Source organism: Brachyhypopomus gauderio, chromosome 20 (genome assembly GCF_052324685.1).
Source record: "Brachyhypopomus gauderio isolate BG-103 chromosome 20, BGAUD_0.2, whole genome shotgun sequence".
Classification (NCBI taxonomy): Eukaryota; Metazoa; Chordata; class Actinopteri; order Gymnotiformes; family Hypopomidae; genus Brachyhypopomus; species Brachyhypopomus gauderio.
In genome coordinates this window covers 11,531,892-11,554,267 of record NC_135230.1, presented here as the reverse complement: position 1 = coordinate 11,554,267, position 22,376 = coordinate 11,531,892, and the positions used below count along the sequence as shown (strand labels likewise).

The 22,376-nt window shown below is 44.8% G+C and overlaps 2 protein-coding genes across 2 annotated transcripts in view; both read right to left on the bottom strand.

Moving 5' to 3' along the window:
• Positions 1–2,597: 2,597 nt before the first annotated feature.
• Positions 2,598–10,345, bottom strand: klf5a (Kruppel like factor 5a). Its single transcript, XM_076983532.1, has 4 exons — positions 9,851–10,345; positions 7,276–8,167; positions 6,441–6,500; positions 2,598–4,529 (listed from the first exon to the last, which is right to left on the bottom strand). Exons 1-4 carry the CDS (start codon positions 10,019–10,021, stop codon positions 4,351–4,353), a joined length of 1,302 nt encoding a protein of 433 aa, XP_076839647.1. The 5' UTR covers positions 10,022–10,345; the 3' UTR covers positions 2,598–4,350.
• A 692-nt stretch (positions 10,346–11,037) lies between these two features.
• The window catches only part of pibf1 (progesterone immunomodulatory binding factor 1), a 29,760-nt gene continuing 18,421 nt past the window's right edge, over positions 11,038–22,376 (bottom strand). The window contains exons 12-18 of the mRNA XM_076983531.1: positions 22,052–22,202; positions 20,233–20,323; positions 19,956–20,058; positions 17,354–17,484; positions 14,892–14,976; positions 11,772–11,945; positions 11,038–11,259 (exon numbers count right to left, since the gene is read on the bottom strand). Coding sequence (XP_076839646.1) covers positions 11,206–11,259; positions 11,772–11,945; positions 14,892–14,976; positions 17,354–17,484; positions 19,956–20,058; positions 20,233–20,323; positions 22,052–22,202 — 789 coding nt within the window. The 3' untranslated portion in view covers positions 11,038–11,205. The remainder of the gene's footprint in view (positions 11,260–11,771; positions 11,946–14,891; positions 14,977–17,353; positions 17,485–19,955; positions 20,059–20,232; positions 20,324–22,051; positions 22,203–22,376) is intronic.

The window sequence follows — 22,376 nt, the reverse complement described above, 5'->3', positions numbered from 1 at the left end:
AAATAGACAAAAGAAAAAAACACAGCAGGACCTGCAGTTGCTATGGACGTGAGTGTTGAGTCAGTCAAAAAAAGGCAGTGTTCCTCTTTTGGTTTGGTATGATTCATGATAACAGAGGATTTGATGAAGGAGGAAGTGTTGTCATTCAACTTTAAGCTTGAGGGTGAAGAGCCATGTAGTCAACAGTTACCTTATATATAGGCACAAGTCTCAAAGGCATCTAGACTTATGCCTATAAATATATATATATATATATATATATATATATATATATATATATATATATATATATATATATATATATATATATATATATATATTTACACATTCTATAATTGCTTTTAGTTTATTTTAATGGTTCAGCGGTTCATTCATGTCAAGAAGTCATTGTCAGTGTAAATATCTGTTGTGCAATGTACAGTAATAATATTAGGTATATTATTCTGTGTGACATTTTTAGCTCTTTTTGATGAATCGTGCAGATATAACTGAAAAAAATGACAGCAACATAACTGATTGGAAGCAAACCAGGCCTAAGTGTAAAGTAAACATGTGCAAAACAAGTTCACAATGGTCTGCACTAGTCGTCCTCAACGGCTCACGAGCCATATACACAACACCAAATTCTTCTGACAAATAAACTCCTTCCTGTCATCCACCACTTTGGGGTCGGCCTTTTGTTCTGCTGCGGTGAAACGGTGCTCTTTTGCATTGATCCAGCCGAGTTAGGTTATGAGAAAGTGCATCAGGTCTCATTCTGAAGCCGGGGAGGGGGGGTGATGAGGTAGGGGCCTTAAACACAAGAGCAATAATGTTCTCCCATGGGGGCCTAAAACCTTCATGTATGCAAAGGGGGGAAGAAGAAGAAAAAGAAAAGAGGAGAGAAAAATGAGAGGGAGGAAAGAGAGGAGAAGACCTGTAGGAGGAATGCCCAAGAGGAGCCCTGAAGAACCAACGGAACCCGACCTCTGAAGTTAGGTTCCGATGGAGCTTCCATTGTTTGCCTGCCTCTGACATCTGATGTCTATTAGGGACAGGGGCCAAGGGTTAGTCCCAGGAATCAAACCAAGAACATGTGTAGCTGAGAGGGAGAAATTTCCCGTCTCTTTCTGACCGATGAAAGCATTTATTTTCCTTCATGGTGTTTCCTGATCTCATATCAAAAGGAGTATTGTTTCTCCGCTCACAGGGGTCCCCAACGTTTTGGCAGCTTGTAATTCAGTTGCACCCCGAGAGAGTACCGATGCCTCATAAAGCAAACAGCGCAATCAGCAAACAATGTCCGTCCACATGAGACGGAAAGAGGAAGCCTCTTGGTACATACAGAACTGGAACACAATGGAAAATGATCAATCTCTCTTGAACCAATGAGATAATCAGAAGGTGCCCATTCCAGTTCAGGCTTGGAATCGGTGGTCAGAGATTGGTGGATGAAGGATGTTTCACTGCTCCAGCAGTTAGATAGTGGTTTTGAAAGTGTGGTGTTTGAGACACGCTTAAGCAAGACCTTAATTATTCAAGTCAGACAAAATCAAGACCAACAGGGAGTGAGACCAAGGTGAGAAAAAGACCTGAACAGGTTAGGTGGCAGGGCATGTGTCTAGAATGCAGTGATTCATTCCTATGACTCCCACAAGTTTCTGTCTATTATTCAAGTATACTATGGTTGTATAAGTCCTCAGTATTCCATGACTAGTAAAAATGTATTCAAGTGCACTAGACCCGACTGAAATACTACAATGCAAAAACTGCAAGGCTTGTCTGCATGAATAAATAAACTCCCTACAGATGAGATCTGATGAAATCATACTCAATCCGGATGAGATCTTATGAAATCAGACTTTTTCATGACTACAAGGAAGTGCTGTTTAAGTGCAATCCACACATCAAATATTTAACTAATACTGCATTACTGGTTTTCATGGGCTGCACATACTCTAGCACAGGTTGCTAGCACTTTTTATTTAGCTTCTCCAAGCCTTCGCTGCCAAGACTCTGTAACAAGGTGGGCCTCTGAACAACTCTACATGACAACACCCACCAAAACACAGCAGCGCACACATTTACCACACTCACTGTCCATAAACTCTAGCAGTGGGACCACTTCAGAAAACTGTTTAATGCAGAATATAACTTGAACAAAATTACCTGCAAAGGGTAGATTGTAAAACCACATGCTGTTACTGTGAATGCCACTACACAGGTTCTACCAGTTTATAAATGTCATTATTTAGATAACCTTTCCTTTACAAACCAAGAACTCACTTTCATCACGATAAGACATGTTTTGGCTAGACCTGGGACATTAAAATATTTGTGCTTTTTGTTTTTTGTACACGTTTACATTTGATTTGTGACTTCTTCCCTCTAATGGCAACCCTTAGATTTGTGGGCTTACTTTGGACCTAAGCAAAAAGCAGTCATACCAAATGATGTATTTTAACCAGTTAGTGCTAGGTGGGTTTACTTAGGACTGGGGGATGAGCAGGTGTAGTAACAATAGTATAGCAAGTGCAGGTGTAAGAGCAGGTGTAGTAACAATAGTATAGCAATGGTAAAATTCTGAGTTCATAAAAAGGAAAAAAAAAACAACTGGGAAAAGTCGACTTGATTTTATTAGGTTTCTTTCATTCAGTTGGCAAAAAACAACTTTTGTCTTGAAGACAACCAATTTAGAAATATCATTTGGCAATCTACAAAATAAGTACAAAATAAAAATATTCAAAACAACAACAACAAAAATACAAACACTGCAAAGATGCAGAGTAGTATGTTGTCCCTCTATTTCATTACAAAAGAACTAGAGCAACAAACCAATCAAATAATATTTACAGTGAATGATGAGTATGTACATTAAGGTGAGTAAATGGTATGTACATTAAGGCAGTTAAGTTTCACAAAAAGTCCCATGTGTCAAATTTCACTTCATGAAGCTATGCAATAAATAAGTTAATTTTACATGAAAAACCAAATGAAAGTCTAACCCCCTTTTAAACGTTTTTTTAAAAAGAAGCCAAACTAATGTAACCAAATTGCTATAACAGTAAACCAGTACTTGCCAGTGAATCAATACCTGCCAGAAATGAGTATTCTTAGTTTTTTTCCCCCGTAACTGGAGTCTTATTTTTCATATGTAGTATTGTTAAAGGAAGAAAACCCCAAAAAGGCACTTGAAGATGAAATGTGTTTCAACGGTGTTACTTCACAAGAACAGTTCGTGCGGTCTCGTACATTCAAGCTAATGTCAGTGACAACAACAAAATGGCCGGCATGCTTGTGTATATATAAAGAGGCCTGTACAAATCATACAGCTGTCTATTCCTTTAATATCCCCCTCATTCCTTTTATATGCAGTTGTTCAATAATTCAGGACATAATAGCAGTTCAGTAGCGGTACATTATCGTCCCTCCTCGAAGGCTATAAATATATCTGCTTGCACAGTTGGAGAGTCTCAGACAAATGGAGCGACTGGTTTTATACTCGACAAATCAAAATCCAGTTTGAACAGTACTTGATCCAGTGATGTTTTAAAACCATTTCCAGTCTAATTGAAGTGCAAAATAAAGGAGATGTGTGTTTTGCTGTCTATAGAGATATCAAAGCCTTTGATTCCAGTTCATATTTCCAGACAGTGAAAATATTAATAGCTTTGCATATGCCCTCTGTCCCATGGAAATGTCAGAAGAGCAAAATGTTGATTTCTTTTTTTTTGTTGTTTTTTTGTTTGTTTTTAAAATGAGAGCAAAATGAAAAACAAGACGAGTAAAATGAACCTGTGTAGTTAATGTAAATTTGGGTAATACAAGAAATTGGAAAGATTTTGAGAACATCCTAATCAAAATGAGTTAAATAGTGTAAGGGTAGTATACCATGTTAATATATATATTTTTAATATTGGTAAATAGATCACAATTATTTGTTCCATAGCTGGGCAACATCGTGCAGTGGTTTCTAAAATGCCTTTTCAAAAGTCACGGCCACAGACCGTCTTGTCAAATGGCAATGCTTGAAAAGATTAAAAACGTCAGACAGGGATTAGTATTAATTAATCACCGTCTGTTGGGAGCTTTGGTGCCCACTGCAACTTTGAGAAAGCGAGTGCATATCAGAGAAAAAAAAACGTTCACCACAGTATTTAGAAGGGTGGGTGGTCATAGTACAAATGTGTGTTGTTGTAATGTCTCTTCAAGTGCATGATTAGCAGTGTATGTCTGTACAGTATGCATGAATGTGTTTATTTATCCCGCTCATGTAAGTACATATTATGATTGTCAGTGTGTATACACAGTATTTTCTTATATAAACATTTGTACGTGTGTGTGCGCGCGCGTGCGTGTGTAAGAGAAACTCTAGTTCTGGTGCCTCTTCATGTGAAGCGCGAGGTGGTCGGAGCGCGAGAAGCTGCGGCTACACACGGCGCACTGGAACGGCTTAGCGCCCGTGTGCTTCCTGAAATGGCGCGTCAGCTCATCCGAGCGAGCGAATCGCCAGTCACACCCCTCCCACGTGCACCTGTACGGCTTCTCACCTATAACAAAAAACAAACAAAAGCAAATTTACAAATTTTAATATAACAGCTAGATTTTTTTTAGCAGCGGAGGCAGACGACGTATAACTAATACCATGTGCCTGGAAATGTAAGGTAAGGCCATATCGCTCAGACTTTTTTCGTCCTACTAGTAACAACAACTGGCATTGTAGATAAAATTCATTACATCTACATGTTACGATTCACGGGAAAACGTCCTTAGACGGTAATGGTATTCAAAACAACGCCACACGACGCGTTAATTCCTGCTATCAAGATCAAATGACCAATCGGCTTTCGGAGAAAGAGTGAGATGCATTTCCCAAGCGTCGTTTCAGACAGACAAAGCGATCTTCTTTCTGTAACTGAGACCCCTTTTATAATTGTCCACGGTGCGCGATTCTAATGCAGTGCGCATGTCTTACAAATGCAGGTAAAACGTGTGGTTCGGCAGAGAAGTCGATGTGAGAAACAAGGGCCAACAGGTTTGTCTCGCTCACGATAAAAATAACACCAAACGATTATATTAGAAAAGAAAAGAAGTGTAAACAAAAGGAAAAAAAGAGAAAATCTAAATAATCTAGTCATCTCTAACTTGAACACCAACCCCTATATCAGCACCAGTGACTGAAAGGTCACGGACATTCTAACTTTTCAGTAACCATGATTTGATAACGTTCATGGTCGGTAAGACACCATGACCTTTCAGTTAAACAGCGACAAAAATGAAGGGGGGGGGGTTAAAGAGTCAGATTCATCTCTGTGTATTAAGGTCTAATGTGGAAACTCTTTTTCTGTGACTGATAAACTGAAAGCCATTTAGCCCCAGATGGGGAATCTTGTATTGACTTGCTGTGGCCGGCCCATCTGAACACGTGTCAGGCCTGGGGGCAAGCCCGTCCTCTCTCTCCTGAGACAGGTAGGATTGTAGTGTATCTGAGGTGATTATCGTGCCATTGTGAAGGTGCTTTTAAGCGATAGAGAAGAACCAGGGAGAGAAAACTCGTTCTCCTTGTCGCACCAGTTCAAATAGCCTGGATAATAGACGTCCAATGGAGGGGGTGGATATGTGGACTCAAACGGAACCACAGGGAAGCAGCGGGGATGATTTTACTGCTGTTAGAACTCAACAACTGTGCGTCACTGTCTCGCCAACATTAATAAGTAAATAAGGTTTTAGACAAAAAAGGATGAAGGTGGTGTGAAAAGTAGAGTGAATGCACGATGGATCTCTTCCCTTTAGAGCGCCGTCTTCCTAATAAGAAGGAAGAGTTCGTTTGTCGTGCGGATTAAAAACGCGCGACCTTCAGTCTAACTCTTGTGCCCCGCCAAGTGCGCGAGTTGTGGATTGACAAGACGGCACTAAATTCATCTGACCCTCAGCAGTTCTCCTGCCGTGTGAGTGCCGGTTGGCCTTATCTTATCACGGCAATCCTTGAGGCCCCAAACAAGATAGCAATTAAAGTTTATGACTTATTTTGTGACTTTAAAGCACTTACTTCTGGGGGGAAAAAAAGGGGAAATATGAGTAATCTCACAGGCTGTAACTGTTGTATTCACGTTGCTGCTGCTCACTCAAGGTCACACTTGGAAAATTTTTGCTCCAACATGTCAGAATTTGACAACAGCGGTCGTGACACCCCGATGTTTGCGAGCGTGAATCTATGGCGACCCACTAAGCTTTAGTGGCAGTTCATTCAGCTGCACCGTGCCGGAAATAAAGTACTGGGATATGAGAAAGCGCCTGCCGTGGTGACGGTGGCACGGGAGAGCGTTCAAGCAGAATGGGAATACATGCGAGGGCCAACCGCTCATTCCTGCCCAGCAACATGACCTGAAAGACCCAAAATAAAGAGGCGGAGCTGCCATCTCCCGCCCAATAACATCAGCTTATACAGGCACGAGTCTTACCAGTGTGCGTCCTCAGATGAGCTTTCAAATGCGACGACTTGGTGTAAACCTTCTTGCAACCTGAAACATAGATGTAAAAGAAAATTTGTTTGGGGGGGGGTGCTATTAACACTTATTTTCGGAATGAACAACGCAAGAAAAGTGAACGGGTGAATGTGCAAGATTCCCACCACCACACGCAGCAAAAGCAACAACGACAACAGAACAAACTCAAAAGTGGGTTTGTGAACTAAGTGAGAACACGTTCTTTGGTTTCAGTAATGTTTCCATTCCATTTGAGAAGCTAAAACCAATCACATCTCGTTAGCTGCAAATCCCTCTCTACCCAGTAAAGCAGTGATGGGCTCTAAATTGCGGACCGTGGCATTTCTGGCGAACTGCTTAGCGTAAATGCACTATTAATGGCGTCCTGAGCCTTGCCTGTTTCACAATTTGCTCGGTCAATTTGATGCAACAGGATTCAATAACAATGGGGGGGTTGACGTCAACTCCTTCACGTTAATTCGGAAGCCTGGTTAAAAGGCTTGGGCTGTGTTTGAATTATTCAACAGTGGAATTGGTCTTAGTGAGGAAGTAGAGGAGAAGAGAGAAGAGTGCCCGGGCATGAGGCAGCAATGGGATTCACTATGATTTATTATGTTGGCTTAAACGTGAAACAGGCCCTAAACAAAACATTTAACGTTGAGTGAAGCAAATGTTTTGGATGGAACACTGTTTTCCACTCATGTCCACTACTCACTGGTGAACTCAGGAACTTAATCACAGAATTGCTTGAGCAGTATGTAGTAATCTTTGTGCAAAGTGGCATTTGTTACAGTCGGAACATTCCCCGTACCTGGGAAGTCACAGTGGTGTATCCGTCTCTTCTCCAGGTCGGGGTTCGTCCTGCGGTTGTAGCGCACGGGCATGCCACTGGCACCAACGTTCATGGGTGCGCGTGTGGGCGGGGGCCCAGGATGGCTGGGCGAGTGCACAGCCATTTTGGACGCGATGGTGGCGGCGTAGGAAGGAGGGGGCGTGAGGGTGTGGCGTAGCTCCTTCTGTCGGTCCGGGCTTCCAGGCTCGGAGGTGGGCGGTGAGGGTGGGAGGTAGGGCACTTTGACGTGCGCCTGGCCTTGGCCAAACTGGCTTGGGCCAACAGGGTAGCCGGCAGTGGGCATGCCACAGTATGGCTTGGCAGCAGTCTGTGAGGCCGCTAAGTGCATGTCGTGGAAGGTGGGCACCTGTGAGGTCAAGGCGTGGGCGTGAGAGTCCGAAATTCCCTGGATGGGAATGTCCAGCTCCGAGCTCAGCAGCTGGAACAAATGTCCATCTTGGGGCAGTTCGAAAGAGGGTATCTCCTGCTTGACAAAGAGCCCCCCTGAGGCTTCGTCCGTGTCCACGCCGCCCACGGGACCCGAAGACGAGCTGAAGATGCTGGTGAACTCTGGCAGGGCGGGGGCGGCGGACATAGCCGTGCTGATCGGACAGTCTGGCGGGGACGAGTAGGCCTGGCTCGGTGGCTTGCCCTTGCCGTGGCCGTGCATGGAGGGCCGGGCCGGGCGACACAGGCTGGTGCGCAGGCAGGCGATGTCAGGCAGGTAGACGTTCATGTTGATGCTGTACGGTGAGCCCTGATCGTCCATGAAGAACTGGTCCATTGCAGACGGGCTCTCCCGACGGTTCTTCTTGGCCAGAAGTGAAGCCTGTGGCTGGGGTGTCAGGTATTTGTCCATCTCGAGCCTCGCCTAAGGAAGACAGCAGAGAGTTTTAAGCTCCCTTTTAAACTCCTTTAAACTTATGTGACAGGTTAAGCAAGGAATGATGATTTTGTAACAGGTGGAATGTGTGCACAGCTCACATCAACCACAGCCATGGCAGAACTGTACATTAGCTTAGGACAGACGTGTGGAGCAGATGCAACACATTTATAAAGATTTGCCAAAAGGTGCTGGGACCTACTTACGCACCTATTGTAGGTCATCAAAAGCAGGCTAGGTAACTCAAGGGAGCGCTTGGCTCATCTAGAACAGGTTATGTACAGGCTACGCAGTCTCAAACGACCAACACAACACATCGCATGACAAACGAGAAAATGAGACAGTCTCGATTTGGATCTCATCGTGGAAGAAACATTTGATACCGAAGGCATTTATAAATTCCTACTCATGAACTAGTTTCAGGATATGGTTTCGAAATAATATACAGTTAATGTACACATTGCTAAGATCTATTGCAGATTTTTGACCCACATAGACACAACTGCAAGCTATGTAGCAGGTGACATGAAATATCTCGGCATACAGCCCAACATTAAGAGTTTTAAAATACACATTAAAATTAACTAGGAATAAAGAGAACATAACTAGTTTCTAATGTTTTTCATCTTTATAACCTAAAATGATTCTGGAATGACAAGCAAAGCAGGAGAAAACCTTAGGACTTGATGTTTAGTGATGTGCGAACTGATATCATAACTTTACCTAAACTATTTTCAGTGGAACGGATTAAGCCGTTAGGTTATGTGGGGCAGTCAGGAGCAAAACATTTATCAAGTAGTCTTCGGTAGTTCTCTGCTACATTCCCCTATAGACTGTAAAACAGAGCTCGTGCCTCTTGCCCCAAACAGTGTTTTGCTGACAAGCGGAAACCGTGAGCGTTACTACTAAGCTTTTCCAAATAAACACCAGCCAATTATCCATTAAACTGTAATTAGACAGAAAATGATCAATCAAACCCCATTCATTATGTCGACCGCTTAGTATGTGTTATTCGTAATTGAGGGCGGAGAAGCGCTGCAGGGGCTCGTGAGCCAAGCACGAGAGGGAGGGAGCGGAGGGGGATACACTCGGAATGTCAGCGCTCTTGAAGTGCTCTTTACGCGGCTGCTACGCATTGCTATTTCTGGATTTAGATCTTCCAGCTGTTCGCCGGACATATATCTCTTTCACAAGTTTTCTGATTAAGGGTCGGCGTTGCTGGGAAGTTTGAGTTCAGACCGCGAGTAACGTGCGTGGGCGAGGGGGGGTGTCAGTTGTTGACGGTACGGTAGCCAAGAGACCAACTGCGTGCGTTGCTCGTTTAACACGAGCCTTTGCGCTATCCGCCCTAAACCCGCGGCTCCCCGCCTTGAAAGATACGGGGAAAACCCAAATGCACCCTGATTTAATACTGCACCTCTACTCCGATATGTAAACGTCGGAATATTGCATTACTGCATGTTTAATTTTATAGCCAGACAAAAACGGAAAGCAAGACAAAGTAAGCATGCCCGTCTCGGACCAGACATGCCGCATGGTTTAGCTTCTCAAAGGGCCCACCTTTGATATAATCCATGTATTATTAGGCTAATAGTCGCAAACAGATTCACCAGCAGACCAGTCACTGGAAACAAGTAAATGCACTGTATAATAATATGCGGTGCAAATTACCTGTGCATAGTCGTTTGATAACACCCTTTCCGAATCGGTGTTCTTGACATCAAAGGAAAACAGAGACGCGTCCTCCTGAAAACCGTCAGACAGCGGAGGCTTGAGGATCGTAAAAAACTCGTCCTGTCCCGTTGCGAGCGAGGCGCTCATCGTTAAAAGCGTTGCTGCCATAAAACCCCGGTTCTGACAGCGGTATCGTTGGCTGGATGTTTCTCGACAGACCTTGGACGACGTGCAGTGGCGAGTGAGTGGTGCATGGGATGACAGCGCGCGCGTCTGTGTGCAGCTCGCGACGTGGATGCCCCGTTTGGTCTCGGGCTCGTGGACCTCACATATGTGTGTGTGGTGAATGGGCGGGGCGGGGCAGTCGCAGCTCCACCAAGTGAAGCGGCTACACCTTAAAGCTCTCGCTGTTATCCTACTGTAACGAAGAATGCCGTCAAAATACTAATCTCAGATGTCACACTAGATAATCCCTGCCAAGATGAGTAATTCATATTTTTAGATGCGTTATCTGGGGAAAAAAAACATTGAGATATCCAGTATTTGTTGGGAAATACAGAAGGACGTAATGTTTATTTTTTATTAAAACAACCGAGTCAGTCTATGTTGATATGTATAATCCCAAAGTTATTTGAGTGCACCGTGTAATATCAACTATATTCGGTGCAAACATAAAATGAATTTAGCAACATTACCTGTAACGATGAACAACTAGCTACACGAACTAAACCCCTGATCGCATTGAACCTCAACAAGATGTTAAGCGGACACCTAAATGAAATGGCTTTAGCCAGGACTCACGTACTACGACTACCGTTCAGTAGAACATCCGAGCTTGACGTGCTTCACATTAAGATGAGACAGATTTGAGCCTTATGGTATGCAAGGCAAGGGTCTGTCAATCTATTTTTAACATTACTCTGTAGCGCCTTACAGCTCAGAAATGAGGGATCGGATTCCGATTACAATTACTGAAAGATATTTAGTAATATTTTAATCAACTTGCATACCTTTTTTTAATGCCATCTAAAAATTACTCTGACATTGGCTACTTTTATTACAGAATTTGAACAGAATTTTAGTAATAAGAGATAATAAAAAAAGCTCGCTGTCGGACAAATAAAAATAGTAGTAGTAGTTAAGGACCGTTCTGATAATTACCAGCACATCACACTTTACAAAAATAAGCGAAAAACACAGTAGTTTTAATTGAGGTATACACATAAAAACAGGATAAAAACGTGTAAATACATTGTACACTAGTCCCGAAGAATGTCCCGCCCTCCTTAAATTAAACTTGCACATGCGCGTCGGTTCCTGAGTTTCCCACTGGTCTAACAGGTCTCCATTCGTCATTTAGGTTTCACCTTGAGCTTTCTGTACCACTCTGGAACGTCTTTATTAGTCTGTGAACACAGAGAAAAAGTGGTTTGGGCTGCTTCCTTGACCTTTGATATGTATTAACGCTTCATTAAAGACAAAAAAACACCAATCTAGGACCTTTCCATAGGCATATGTAAAGCCAGTAATGGTTATCACGACATTTGGTCCACATATTACACGAGCTCCTCATACATCATATGTACGTACACACAAGCATTTTATGACAATGTAACCACGACTTATTGGCATGTTTCAGTATCATCTCTGAAGATAATATTTGAAGCAATTTCTTTGTGCGTGCACTGCAGTTTTAACCAAGTGAATGCCTGCAGTGTTTTCAACAGTATATTCATCCTGCCACTTCAGTCCCATTTAATAGCAATTAGGTTCCAGAATCTGTTGCACTGAACTACGACTCTACTGGGTGTGTGAAATGAAGCCGTCTTGGATGCACACTATTGTAATAGTTCACTGGAAATAAGTGCAGATGCTGGTTTGGTTCCAGTGTCGGTCCTTGCCGCACAGCTGTACTCACAAACACTGTGGGTTTGGGTCTCAACCCAGCCATCTCGTCGCGGTGGGCGCCTTCACCGAGCTCCTCTGGTCCGCGGGCGTCTGGGCCGAAGGTCTCCAGAGCCGGCCCGGACGCAGGCTCTCCGTGCTGCTGCGAGCACAAGTTGGCCAGCACCCGCTTCATCACGGACAGCTCCTGAGAAGAGGTCACCACGGAAACCACGCTCGGACTTCACTCGCTGGGTTCAAGCCTCCGGAATAAAACACTGCGGACTTGATGTGACTGAGAATTCATGATGGCATATTCATTCATGTTCAGAATCTTTCCTGTGCAGACCGTCAATGCTCGCAGTACGCGGAAAATTTTTTAAGTGCAAACAGAACAGTTCACACTTGAGAGGGCACAAGGGTGCCCTCACACCTGTCAGAGTACAAGGGAACCCCTCACACCTGTCACTATACAAGGGAGCCCCTCACACCTTTGATTCTTCATGTCTGGAGAGCCAGAGGATGCCCAACAGTGACTGAGAGCCAGGATTCGAACCAATAACCTTCTAACTAGTAGCCCAAGGTCTTATCCACTATACCACCCAGCATAGTACTACTACTGCAGGAGGAACTGGAGACTCAGCTCAGAGACTAAACAGAAATACAACCCCCACTGACAACTGCCGAGTTACTGAAATTAAATTGCTGCTGATTTGTGCATTATTGTCTCTGGTAAACACACGTGTCTACCTCCACTAAACTCACAGCTAGAGAGATTTCTTTCAAGCAAGTGTAATTTTGCCTTTAAAGCAATGAAACAGACATAGTAGCAGATTAATGGGAGCGTTTATATAAAAATCCATATCCGTCTCTCTCACCGCCATCTTTAAAAGCGTACGGAAACGTTCGCAGTATGGAAAATGTAATGGACAGAGCAGATTTATGGTGTAGATTTACAGGCTCCATCTTCCCTGCTGCCATGTCCGATACAGCCAGCAGAGAAGTGGTGGACCACTGAGCGGTGCTGTTGGTGGCAGCCTGCGTCAGGTTAACCCAGCGGCTGAACTTCATGGCGTGTGGGAGGTTAATCTCTTGTCATGATCTGCACGTTGAACAAAATGCTAAAATTTCACTGATGCACTTTCAAAGAATGTGAAAATTGAATACAAGAACAGAGCTTTTATAAAAGCTCTTAAGATCTTACTTTGACCTTAAAGTCTAATACAAACCAAAATTATGGGAAATTCCAAACAATGTAACGTTATCCGAAAGAGTTTTGTCCAATCTGACTGGACAGTCACTTAAAAAATGAACAAACAAGTAAAACAGCACCACATCAAAGAGACAACTGACCATTCTGTACCACGTACACGGGGACACACGGCCTTACACCTCACCCCCAACCCCAGTTCCTTGTGTTGGAACATCCAGCCCCCTTCAGCAGGGAATATAGATGTGTTATGTGCGCACATGAGCGTGTGCAACGAGGGGGGGGGTCATTTAATATATCTATTTATCCCTCTGCAACCATGTGTGCTGGCACGTTAAAACGCTGCGTGTCTGAGCAGCTGTCCGCGAGGACTGTGCGCTTTCTGCCAACGTGCGGCAGGACACAGAGCCCCCCCCCTCCACCCGGCCAGGCCGCTGGCTGCGGCAGCCATCGGTTCAAAATAGCCGCACATTTCACAAATGTGTGATCCAGTCCCTTTAAGGATGGCCGGGCGGGTGGGTTGCGGGCGCGAGAGAGAGAGAGCTACGGAGGGCCACGCCCGCCGAGAGCCAGGTCCTCGCCCGCCTGCTCGAGAAGAGAACGCACATCAGTACGGACACGCGAGAAAACTTCAGCCCTCCTCATAGCTCCTGGGGACAGGACTTTCATAGCACAACGCCGTTTGCTTTATTTAAATTCATTATAAATGTTGGCAAGTGGTCCGTATTGTATTTATACGCTATTATCGTGTCATCTCTACAATCGGAATCCTGGAAAGTATGGACCTGTCAAAAGGCGGTTCTTGAAAACACGGGCCTCGTCGCTGACAGAAACGATTAGTCCTGTATAGGAGCAGCCACGCGTGTCAACGCCAGACCTCTTCACTCAACACAGCCCTCCTCCCTCCTCACAACACCTCCAGCGTTTCGTTTTCTCCCGTGCTGTGTATGTGAACGCGCTCAGCTACAACGTTGACCTCGGCCATCGAGAGAGCCTCTGGGCGAGCAAGGACAAGGGGGCGCGACCACGACGCTCCGTCACGGTTCCACCGAGCTCGGGGGGAAGCGATCGCCCCGAGCCGGCGCGACAGGAATTTCCGGTCGTGTACAGTGCAGGAAGATGCGCGCCTCCAGGTGGAATTCTGCCCAAAGTCCCTGTCGGCGAAAAACGACGGGAGATCTCGCGGCCATGCTTGTAAAGGCACGCGCAGTTGGCCGAGGTGTGAACGCACGCCCCACCGAGCGACAGGTTCCGTGGGATGTTGCTCGCAGGAGCGTTTGCAGCTCCGGGTGACAGAGCTCACCTGTCCCACAGCACGCTAGTGTCAGCGAAGGGAAGCCTTTCAAACCAAGGCACCTCAACTCGCCTAGCGTGACATTCGCTCCGCATGTCAGGTCAGGGTGATTGCACATTAAAGAAGGAAGGGCACACCCATTGCTGACAGAGGGAGGGAGAGAAAGTGTGCATCTGTGTACACACGTGCAATTTCCACAGAAATGCACACCAGTCACTTCCAGCAATGCTATATATATATATATATTTTTTTTTTTTTGTTTTTTTTCTAATCCCGGTTTTGCTTACTTTGACATGTGCTGTTTATGCCTGGTGTGGAAATGTTACGGACAACGCTCGAGGCACCGAGGTCTTGAACCAGGTTACATGGAATTCAAGCCTATGTACTTAAAGGCTTGATGTCTCTTCTGTGTGATTACTCCCGAAGAACAAGGTAAATACAGCCAACGTGGGTGTGGTTGAGAGGCTCCCGGGGCAATCAGAAGGTTTTCAGCCTTTAAATCCCATGCACCCCTGATCCAAACAACGAGCTCTCGGTGGAGATGCGAGGCCTCGCGTTGAACCGAGAGCAAGTGGCCACTGTCCCTCGTGAGGGTTGCGGCAGGTGTCCGCTCCCGCTGAGGGTGTGTGGGGTCAGGGGTCAGGCGGTACCTCTCTGTGGCCCAGGAGTCGCTCCAGGTCGGCGGCCATGTTGTTTCTGGTCTGCTGCAGGGCCATCTTCTCTTTCCTCAGGCCACTGAGGAGGGGGAACCCAACACAGAGCCCTGCGTGAAACTCTACTAAAACATTTAAGACTTCTTCATATGCAAAGATCTTTCTGCTCCACCAAAAAGCCCAATTTTTGATAAAGAAAAAGAAGCAACCTAGTTTAAGAGGTTAACAAAGCCCCATGAGCTGCAATTTAGTGCAATACAACCTTTCATGGTTTTATTTATTTATTCATTTTTATAGGACGTACCTCCCTCTTTTCCCATGATTAACTGTAATAAGTAAAGGAGTTGAACAGCTGGATTTCACCTCCCTAAGATAATCTTTACGAAACTGCACCCACACGCTGGATGTTCTCAACAGCTTTACATGGGATTGCATCTGCCTTCCACAGGCAAATGGGCTGTGAGTCACGTCCGCGAACCTGACGGTGCGTAAAATGGAATGGTGCTGAAATGGAGACTTGAAATGTGCGTGGTCTCATCTTCCATTTGAGGAAATGACTGTGAGTTTAACTAGAACTTGCTTTATTGTAATCTACTTTAAAATATGCAAATGAGTAGATGGATAAATGAGTTCAGTTAGAGCTGGTAGAGCAAGCTTCCAGAAACACCCAGGTCAACACTTCCATTCCCAGGAAGTACAGTGTGTCATAATGATACATACATGGACATTGGACAATAAGTCTGGGCAACGCAACACACACACACACACACACACACACACACACACACACACACACACACACACACACACACACACACACACACACACACACACACACACACACACACACACACACACACACACACACACACACACACCATATTCTGCACACACATAATAACTATATTAACACATTTAACCATAACTGTAGAACCACCACAAATACGGACTTGTACTAACGGGCCGCCCAATGGAGGATGGGTTCCCTTTTGAGTCTTGGTCCTCCCGAGGTTTCATCCTATTCCCCACCATCATAGGGAGTTTTTCCTCGCCACTGTCGCCTTTGGCTTGCTCATTAGGGATCTGGACCCATACGATTGTAAAGCTGCTTTGTGACAACATGTGTTGTAAAAAGCGATATATAAATAAATTTGACTTGACATATTAAAGTCTACATCATGCATGATGTAATGTATTGAACTGAGGTTTTCAATGGACGTTCCTGCAGGTCTATGACTGGGTCCAGGAGGAAGTCCATGTATGCAGAACCTTACAGTTTGGTGCAGTGAATGAAGAAGGGATTAGTCAGACTCCTAAAATGGAGCAATTATAAAAGGTGTAGGAAGTGTTGAAAAGAAATGTTGTTTAATCCATGGTTTTATTATTAAGATCAATTACAGATGTCTGTTTTCTATTTGGTAACTGTTTCTGTGGACTGAGAGGGCAATTAGGGAGAGCTGCCTGACAGGTGCACATAGGTACTCCGCCCCCAGAGTCAGCAGCCACAACGTGCTCCTGGTGATTGGTCTCTCCAGATGTGACAACTTCACAGGTTTCCACTGTAGTGGAGTGGGATTCTGGGCAAATATAGCTGTACCCAAGTTCCTCCCGAACGCTGACAGTCAAACATGAACCATCTCTGAGGTCACGTCTTGTTAAAAACGATTCCTCTGGGAACATGTGAAAAAAGCCTCCACTAACAGACTTTTTTTTAAGGAAGCAGTCAGTATTTCACCGTGCAGAGCTGCGTGGTAGGAGAGGGCATCACCTGTCTCCACTAGTTCGCCTCCAGAGAGGGCGGGGAGGGGCTACTGAATGTCAGTAAAGAGGATGTGTCATTGAGAGAGGATAAGGAAATAAAGAACAAACCACACACGCAGTGGGAGTATCATGTCAAACGCGGTCATATCCAGCTATCCACCGAGCTTCCAGCTTAACAGGCACCTGTCTAGCAGCCTGTTGTTTCCTCACTTGGTTTACAGAACCACACCGTGCCTACAGAACCACACGGTGTTGCCTGGGCTGGCGTTCTGTAGGAGTCCGCCTGCGCTGGGAACCACGTGTAGGACAAGTTGGGATGAATCTACTGAACTGGGAGTTTGTGAAGGTCGAGACCTATGGAGCAGGGCTACAGGTTCTGATCACTGGGACCGCAAGCAAGGAAAGTGACTGACATCGCTAACAGCTCATCTCATCTTTATATCCAATCAGCAAAGCACTTCACTAACGCATTGCTCTCACACTAGATTAGCAAACATTTTCTGATTGTCTCCAATGATCCCTCCCACTTCCCAGTGATGCTGGGGCAAACAAATAAACAAAGCACCTGTTAGAGAGAAGTACTGTATCTTTAAATAACGTTTAAGCGCTAACATTTGCATTAGGTCGCATGAGTGAAAGTCAACCAATCCCCCCCCCCCCCCCCCCCCCCCCACACACACACACACACACACACCTACCTCACTTCCTCTCCCAGCTGTGAGAGGCGCTCTTTCATTGACTGGATCTGTGCATCCCGCTGACGAACCGTCTCGATGAGGTAGCTGTATGGCTGTTGGGCCTGCTGAAGCAGCTTATTGGCTGCCTGTAGCTGAAACGGACAACACACTCACTGTTGATTGGTTGGCAGTCACTATTACATGATTCTATTCATGCATTTAAGATACAGCATGCAATCATAGTGTACATTCTTCAGGGCCAAACACTAGAAAGTTCAGTAGGTTTTGTTAATTGTTAGTTTAATTTTGGTAGTTGCAGTCTGTTGGAGGTCTACAAAAAAAATTACTTTTGGCAAAAATTATGAAGCCATTCTATTTATATAGTAAAAATGCAACCTTTGTTGTTCAAGTGTTTTATGTTAATCATGACTGTACAGGCCTCCTGGGGTCATTGGTTGGCTGGGTGCCCTTGCGATGGTGCGTGGGACGCGCTCACGTGGCGGACGGCCGTGCGAACGAGCCGAGCACGAGGGTGAGCACAACGCACGGGAGCAGTCAGGGTTCAGTGGGGCCCTTCGTCAGCACGTTGAACGTGACAGTTACGCCGTCCCTTGGCTTTATGCGATCTTTTTGTTCAAGGTGCCACTGAAACCAAAGCCCCAGAAGGACTTGCGTGTTAGCAGTGAGCACAAGGGCTGAGGGCTGAGGTGCCAGCCAAGTTCTTTCACTGCTGGCTTTAAAAGAAGCAATTACCTATTCTGCCCTGCAGCAATTCACAATTACCCTACTGCAGCAGAAACAGGCGATCACACAATCAAACATCTCTCAAGAATGTCCACATACCTGAATGACTGCATTGCGTAACAGGACAATGAATTACTTCGGTGACAATCGATAATTAAATTTTTACAAGTGCTTGAAAAAAAATGCATGGTCTCCACCATATTAGCTCTCGGATCCAGTTTTAACGTCAGGAACGGCATGAACCCGAAAGCACAGCGCACCGCCGTAGGACAGAGAGGAACAAGTGTTGACTTGTGCCAGTTCTCGATCCAAGAGACTTTAGACAGATCCTCTACAGGCACAGAGTCATGAGGAAAGGTAGACACCAAAACTCAAAGAGACTCCCCATCAAAGAGCTCCAAAGAAGAAGAAAACAAGAGACATTAGTGACGGGATTTGAGCTTACGGATGCAAAATAATAAAATAATTTAAGTTTTTAAAAATTACAGAAGGTGAACATTTTCAACAAATTGTGGCCAGTAATTTACACTTCACTGTATGTGGCACAAATGTAATAAATGACTACTGATTAGACTCCAATTATTTAGTAATTTGTACAAAAACCCCCAGATCAAAACATCAGCAAACAAAAAAGCAAACAAACAAATATAAATACTACAGTAAACAACTATCCAATTATCCATAAACTTCATCCTTTTTTTTTTTTTTTGTAAATCATTTCCCACAATTTAGCCATTGCCAAATCCCATTCGCCATAAACCCACCTAGATACCAACATGGAGGGTGGAGGGCGCAAACTTCAAAGTGCTGTACAAATGCCCTAACGGATGCCTGTGATTGGGTAGTGTTGCCCTAATTGACGAGGAGGGAGGAAGCAAGTCATATCCTGCCCCCAAATGATGCCCTAAGTCGTACACTCATTCTGGCCACAAACGGCTGTGGCACTCTCCTGATTACTAATTTATCTTTAATAATAATGTTTTGATGACAGCAGCAGCTTTAGCAGCTATTCGATATGAAATCCTCAAATCAGAGTGACAGTAATCAAAGAACACACAACTCTAAAACCGTAACCAATTTCACATCTCCCCAAAAACCCACCCCCACCCAGAAACTAGCACACCAAGGCAGGGAGTTCCAGCTCAGCTGGCTGACTCATTTGCAGGCTTCAGGAGCCTGTGTGAATTCTGAGGAGTTTCAGCTGAACCATAGAGCGGACAGTTGCTTCTGCACTCGGGGACTATGCAAATAAGACCCGATTCTGAGTACTGAAACCGAAAACCGAATGTCAGTTGGGAGTAACATGGGTTGCAGACCACAACGTGATCTCATTTTTGGTAGATTACACAGTTGCTTCAGTACATAATGTGGTAATTTAAAGTTTCAAATTAAATCTTTTAAGAGCCAAGCGGCAACCTGTTCATCCTGACTGCTTTCGTGACTGGCAAGTTGTCAACCTTTCATTGCAACCCATATATGGTTGAAGGATAAGCCTTTCAGGTATCCATCTGACATAAAAATATTAAAGTCGATGATTTCTTGGGCCGTATACAAATAAGTGAATATGGAAGAAAAAGAAACAAATCACAAAATTAATTGATCACAAAAGGACAAAAGACTGAAAATCAGACATAAGACTAATGAATGAGTGAATGAATAAAAATTGAAGTCATTTTGCTCAAACCCAGTGGGTTGAGTAAAGGGGAGAGAGTGAACAGAAAGAGAGAGAGAGAGAGAGAGAGAGAGAGAGAGAGAGAGAATATGACTGTGCCCTGCTCTCTGATCTCTCCTTCACATAAATACCCTTAGCAAACCCTCTATACACACCGGGGGGGGGGACGGGAGTAAAGAGCAAACAAAGAAAGGAGTAGTGCTTCACCTCTGCAGAGACCTGCTCCGTGTGGGAGGTGCTGCTCTCCAAATCCCTCCTCAACACAGTGTTCTGCTTCTCCAGCTGCAGAACCCTTCGTGCCAGGTGGACACTACACACACACACACACACACACACACACACACACACACACACACACACACACACACAATCAGCATGAGCCAGACAGGCAAACGTGGCACTGGAACACACGTGCTGGAGAAGGAGCACCGTGCGGCGGGAGGTTCTGAGGGGAGCAGCCCTCTCTCCTCCTCTCTCTGCCCACCTCTGCTTCAAGCTCCTCTTGGCGGTTGTGGGGATGTTTGCTCCGTAACCGTACGAGAACAGCACGCGCTCTGCGTCTTCCGCATTCTCCACTGCCAGGGGAAAAAAACAGAAGCGACAAAAAACGAGAACCTGAAGTGTTTGTCAGACCACCCACAAATGAGCCCAAAGGGGAGAGAACAACCAGGCTCACAAAGCATTATCTAGGCCACTACAGAAGTGCTCAAAATAGCATTTTATTTATTACAAAAAAATGTCTACGGTCCAATGTGATTTAATAGAAGCAAAACAATATTGGCCTCTGGAATAATTGGCACTGAAAGTAAAGGACACAATTATTTTGAAGGTCTTTATCTCCTTTTCAGATCGCACTGTTTAAGAAGTTAAGCAATCAGTTCAAGTGAAAGAGGACAATGAAAACATGGCTATAACCTGTGGATCCGAGTATGCCAGCGGACTGAATCATTTAGATTCCTGAACCTTACTTGGAGATCTGACAACTGACAGACATCCAATAATATGCAAGATATATGTAAGACATAAAATAGTATTCAAGATATATGCAAGACATGCAATAATGTGCTGGTTATCTGTAAGGCATCCAATAATATGCTTAGATAAACAGTCACTGTTTCTGCTCAGACATTGGGACTAGAGCCGAACTGCTTAGATACACAATTACTGGGCCAGTGGTGACTCTATACGTCTATATATATATATATATATATATATATATATATATATATATATATATATATATATATATATATATATATATATATCCCATTTTGATTGTGACCCCCCAGACTGGGAGAATGGCTCTAACATATCACCATCCTAACTTAAAAAAAAAAAATCCCCACTTGTCCAGCCTGGATGGTCTTTTTTCCTTCCTTAGCTGCGCCCAGGACTGCACTGTTCTGGTCGGAGACGCTGTGATCTACATCCATCCTCCCAGTCTGGAGGTCACGCCCCCTAACTTGCCCATTCCCATGGGAACCACTGCTGCCTTCACCTTCCTCATCTGTTCTTCTCTCAGTCCTTGGTATCTCTCAAGCTTTTCACGTTGCTTGTTCCTGATGTCGCCATCGCTCGAGATTGCTACATCGAACACTACGGCCCACTCCTCTGCTGTCTGTCCACCAGTACTACGTCTGCTTGGTTAGACATTACCGTTTTGTCTGTCTGCATCTGCACGTTCCCACAGGATCTGAGCTCGGTCATTCTCCACCACCATCGAGGGTGTATCCCCACTTCCACTTTGGAACTTCCAGCCCAAACTCGACACAGATGTTCCTGTGTGCTATGCCAGCCACTTTTTGGCGTTCCAAGTACGCTTTGCCTGCTAGTGTCTTGCATTCCGCCCTTTGTGCTAGATTGTCTCAGGGGCATCTTAAAAAAAAAAAAAAGATCTACACTCTCAAGACTTCAAAACTTCATGTCGTTAGGAGTTAAACACCTACTTTAAAATATAAATTTAATATAGAAAATTCCTCCTACAAATTCAAGAAGTTTACATTCAAACATTTCCTTGCACAGCTGATGAAGGACCTCTGTCCAAAATGTTCTACTTCTCTGGAGACCTTGTGTGCTTCACTGTAAATCTGACTGTACGCACACGTGCAGATGCACATCTAGGGGAGTCGACAACATGCTGTGAATGCCACATCTACATTATAAAACAATCTCGCTAGTTATCCGAACAATGTCAGCTCTCTCCAACTGTCTCGGTCAGCTAGATTTCCCCTTTTGTTCGTGAACACTGTTCCCTAAAGAGTGTCAGAGGACGGCTGATCCCAGATCAGCCCGAGGTGCCTCACTCTCTGCCGCCTGCATGGTAACGTCGTCCAGCTCTCTCTCCAGTTTGTCGTAAGCCTGCAGGCGGACCTGCTGCTCGGCATTCTGGGACTGCAGCTCCGCGATGCGCTTCTCCGACGACGTCTGCAGTGTGTAAAACTCCTTTGTGAGAACCTAAAGAGGGTCGAAAGGAGAGACAGTGACTTCAAGAGGTGTTATTGCGACATCCTGCATGAATGGCCTTTTATGATCCCGTCGAATGTGTTTACACACTGTTTCATTAGGTCAGAAGCAGTTTCCACCCTCTTTTAACCAGACAGAAAATGCTCCTTTTAAATCTCCAATGAA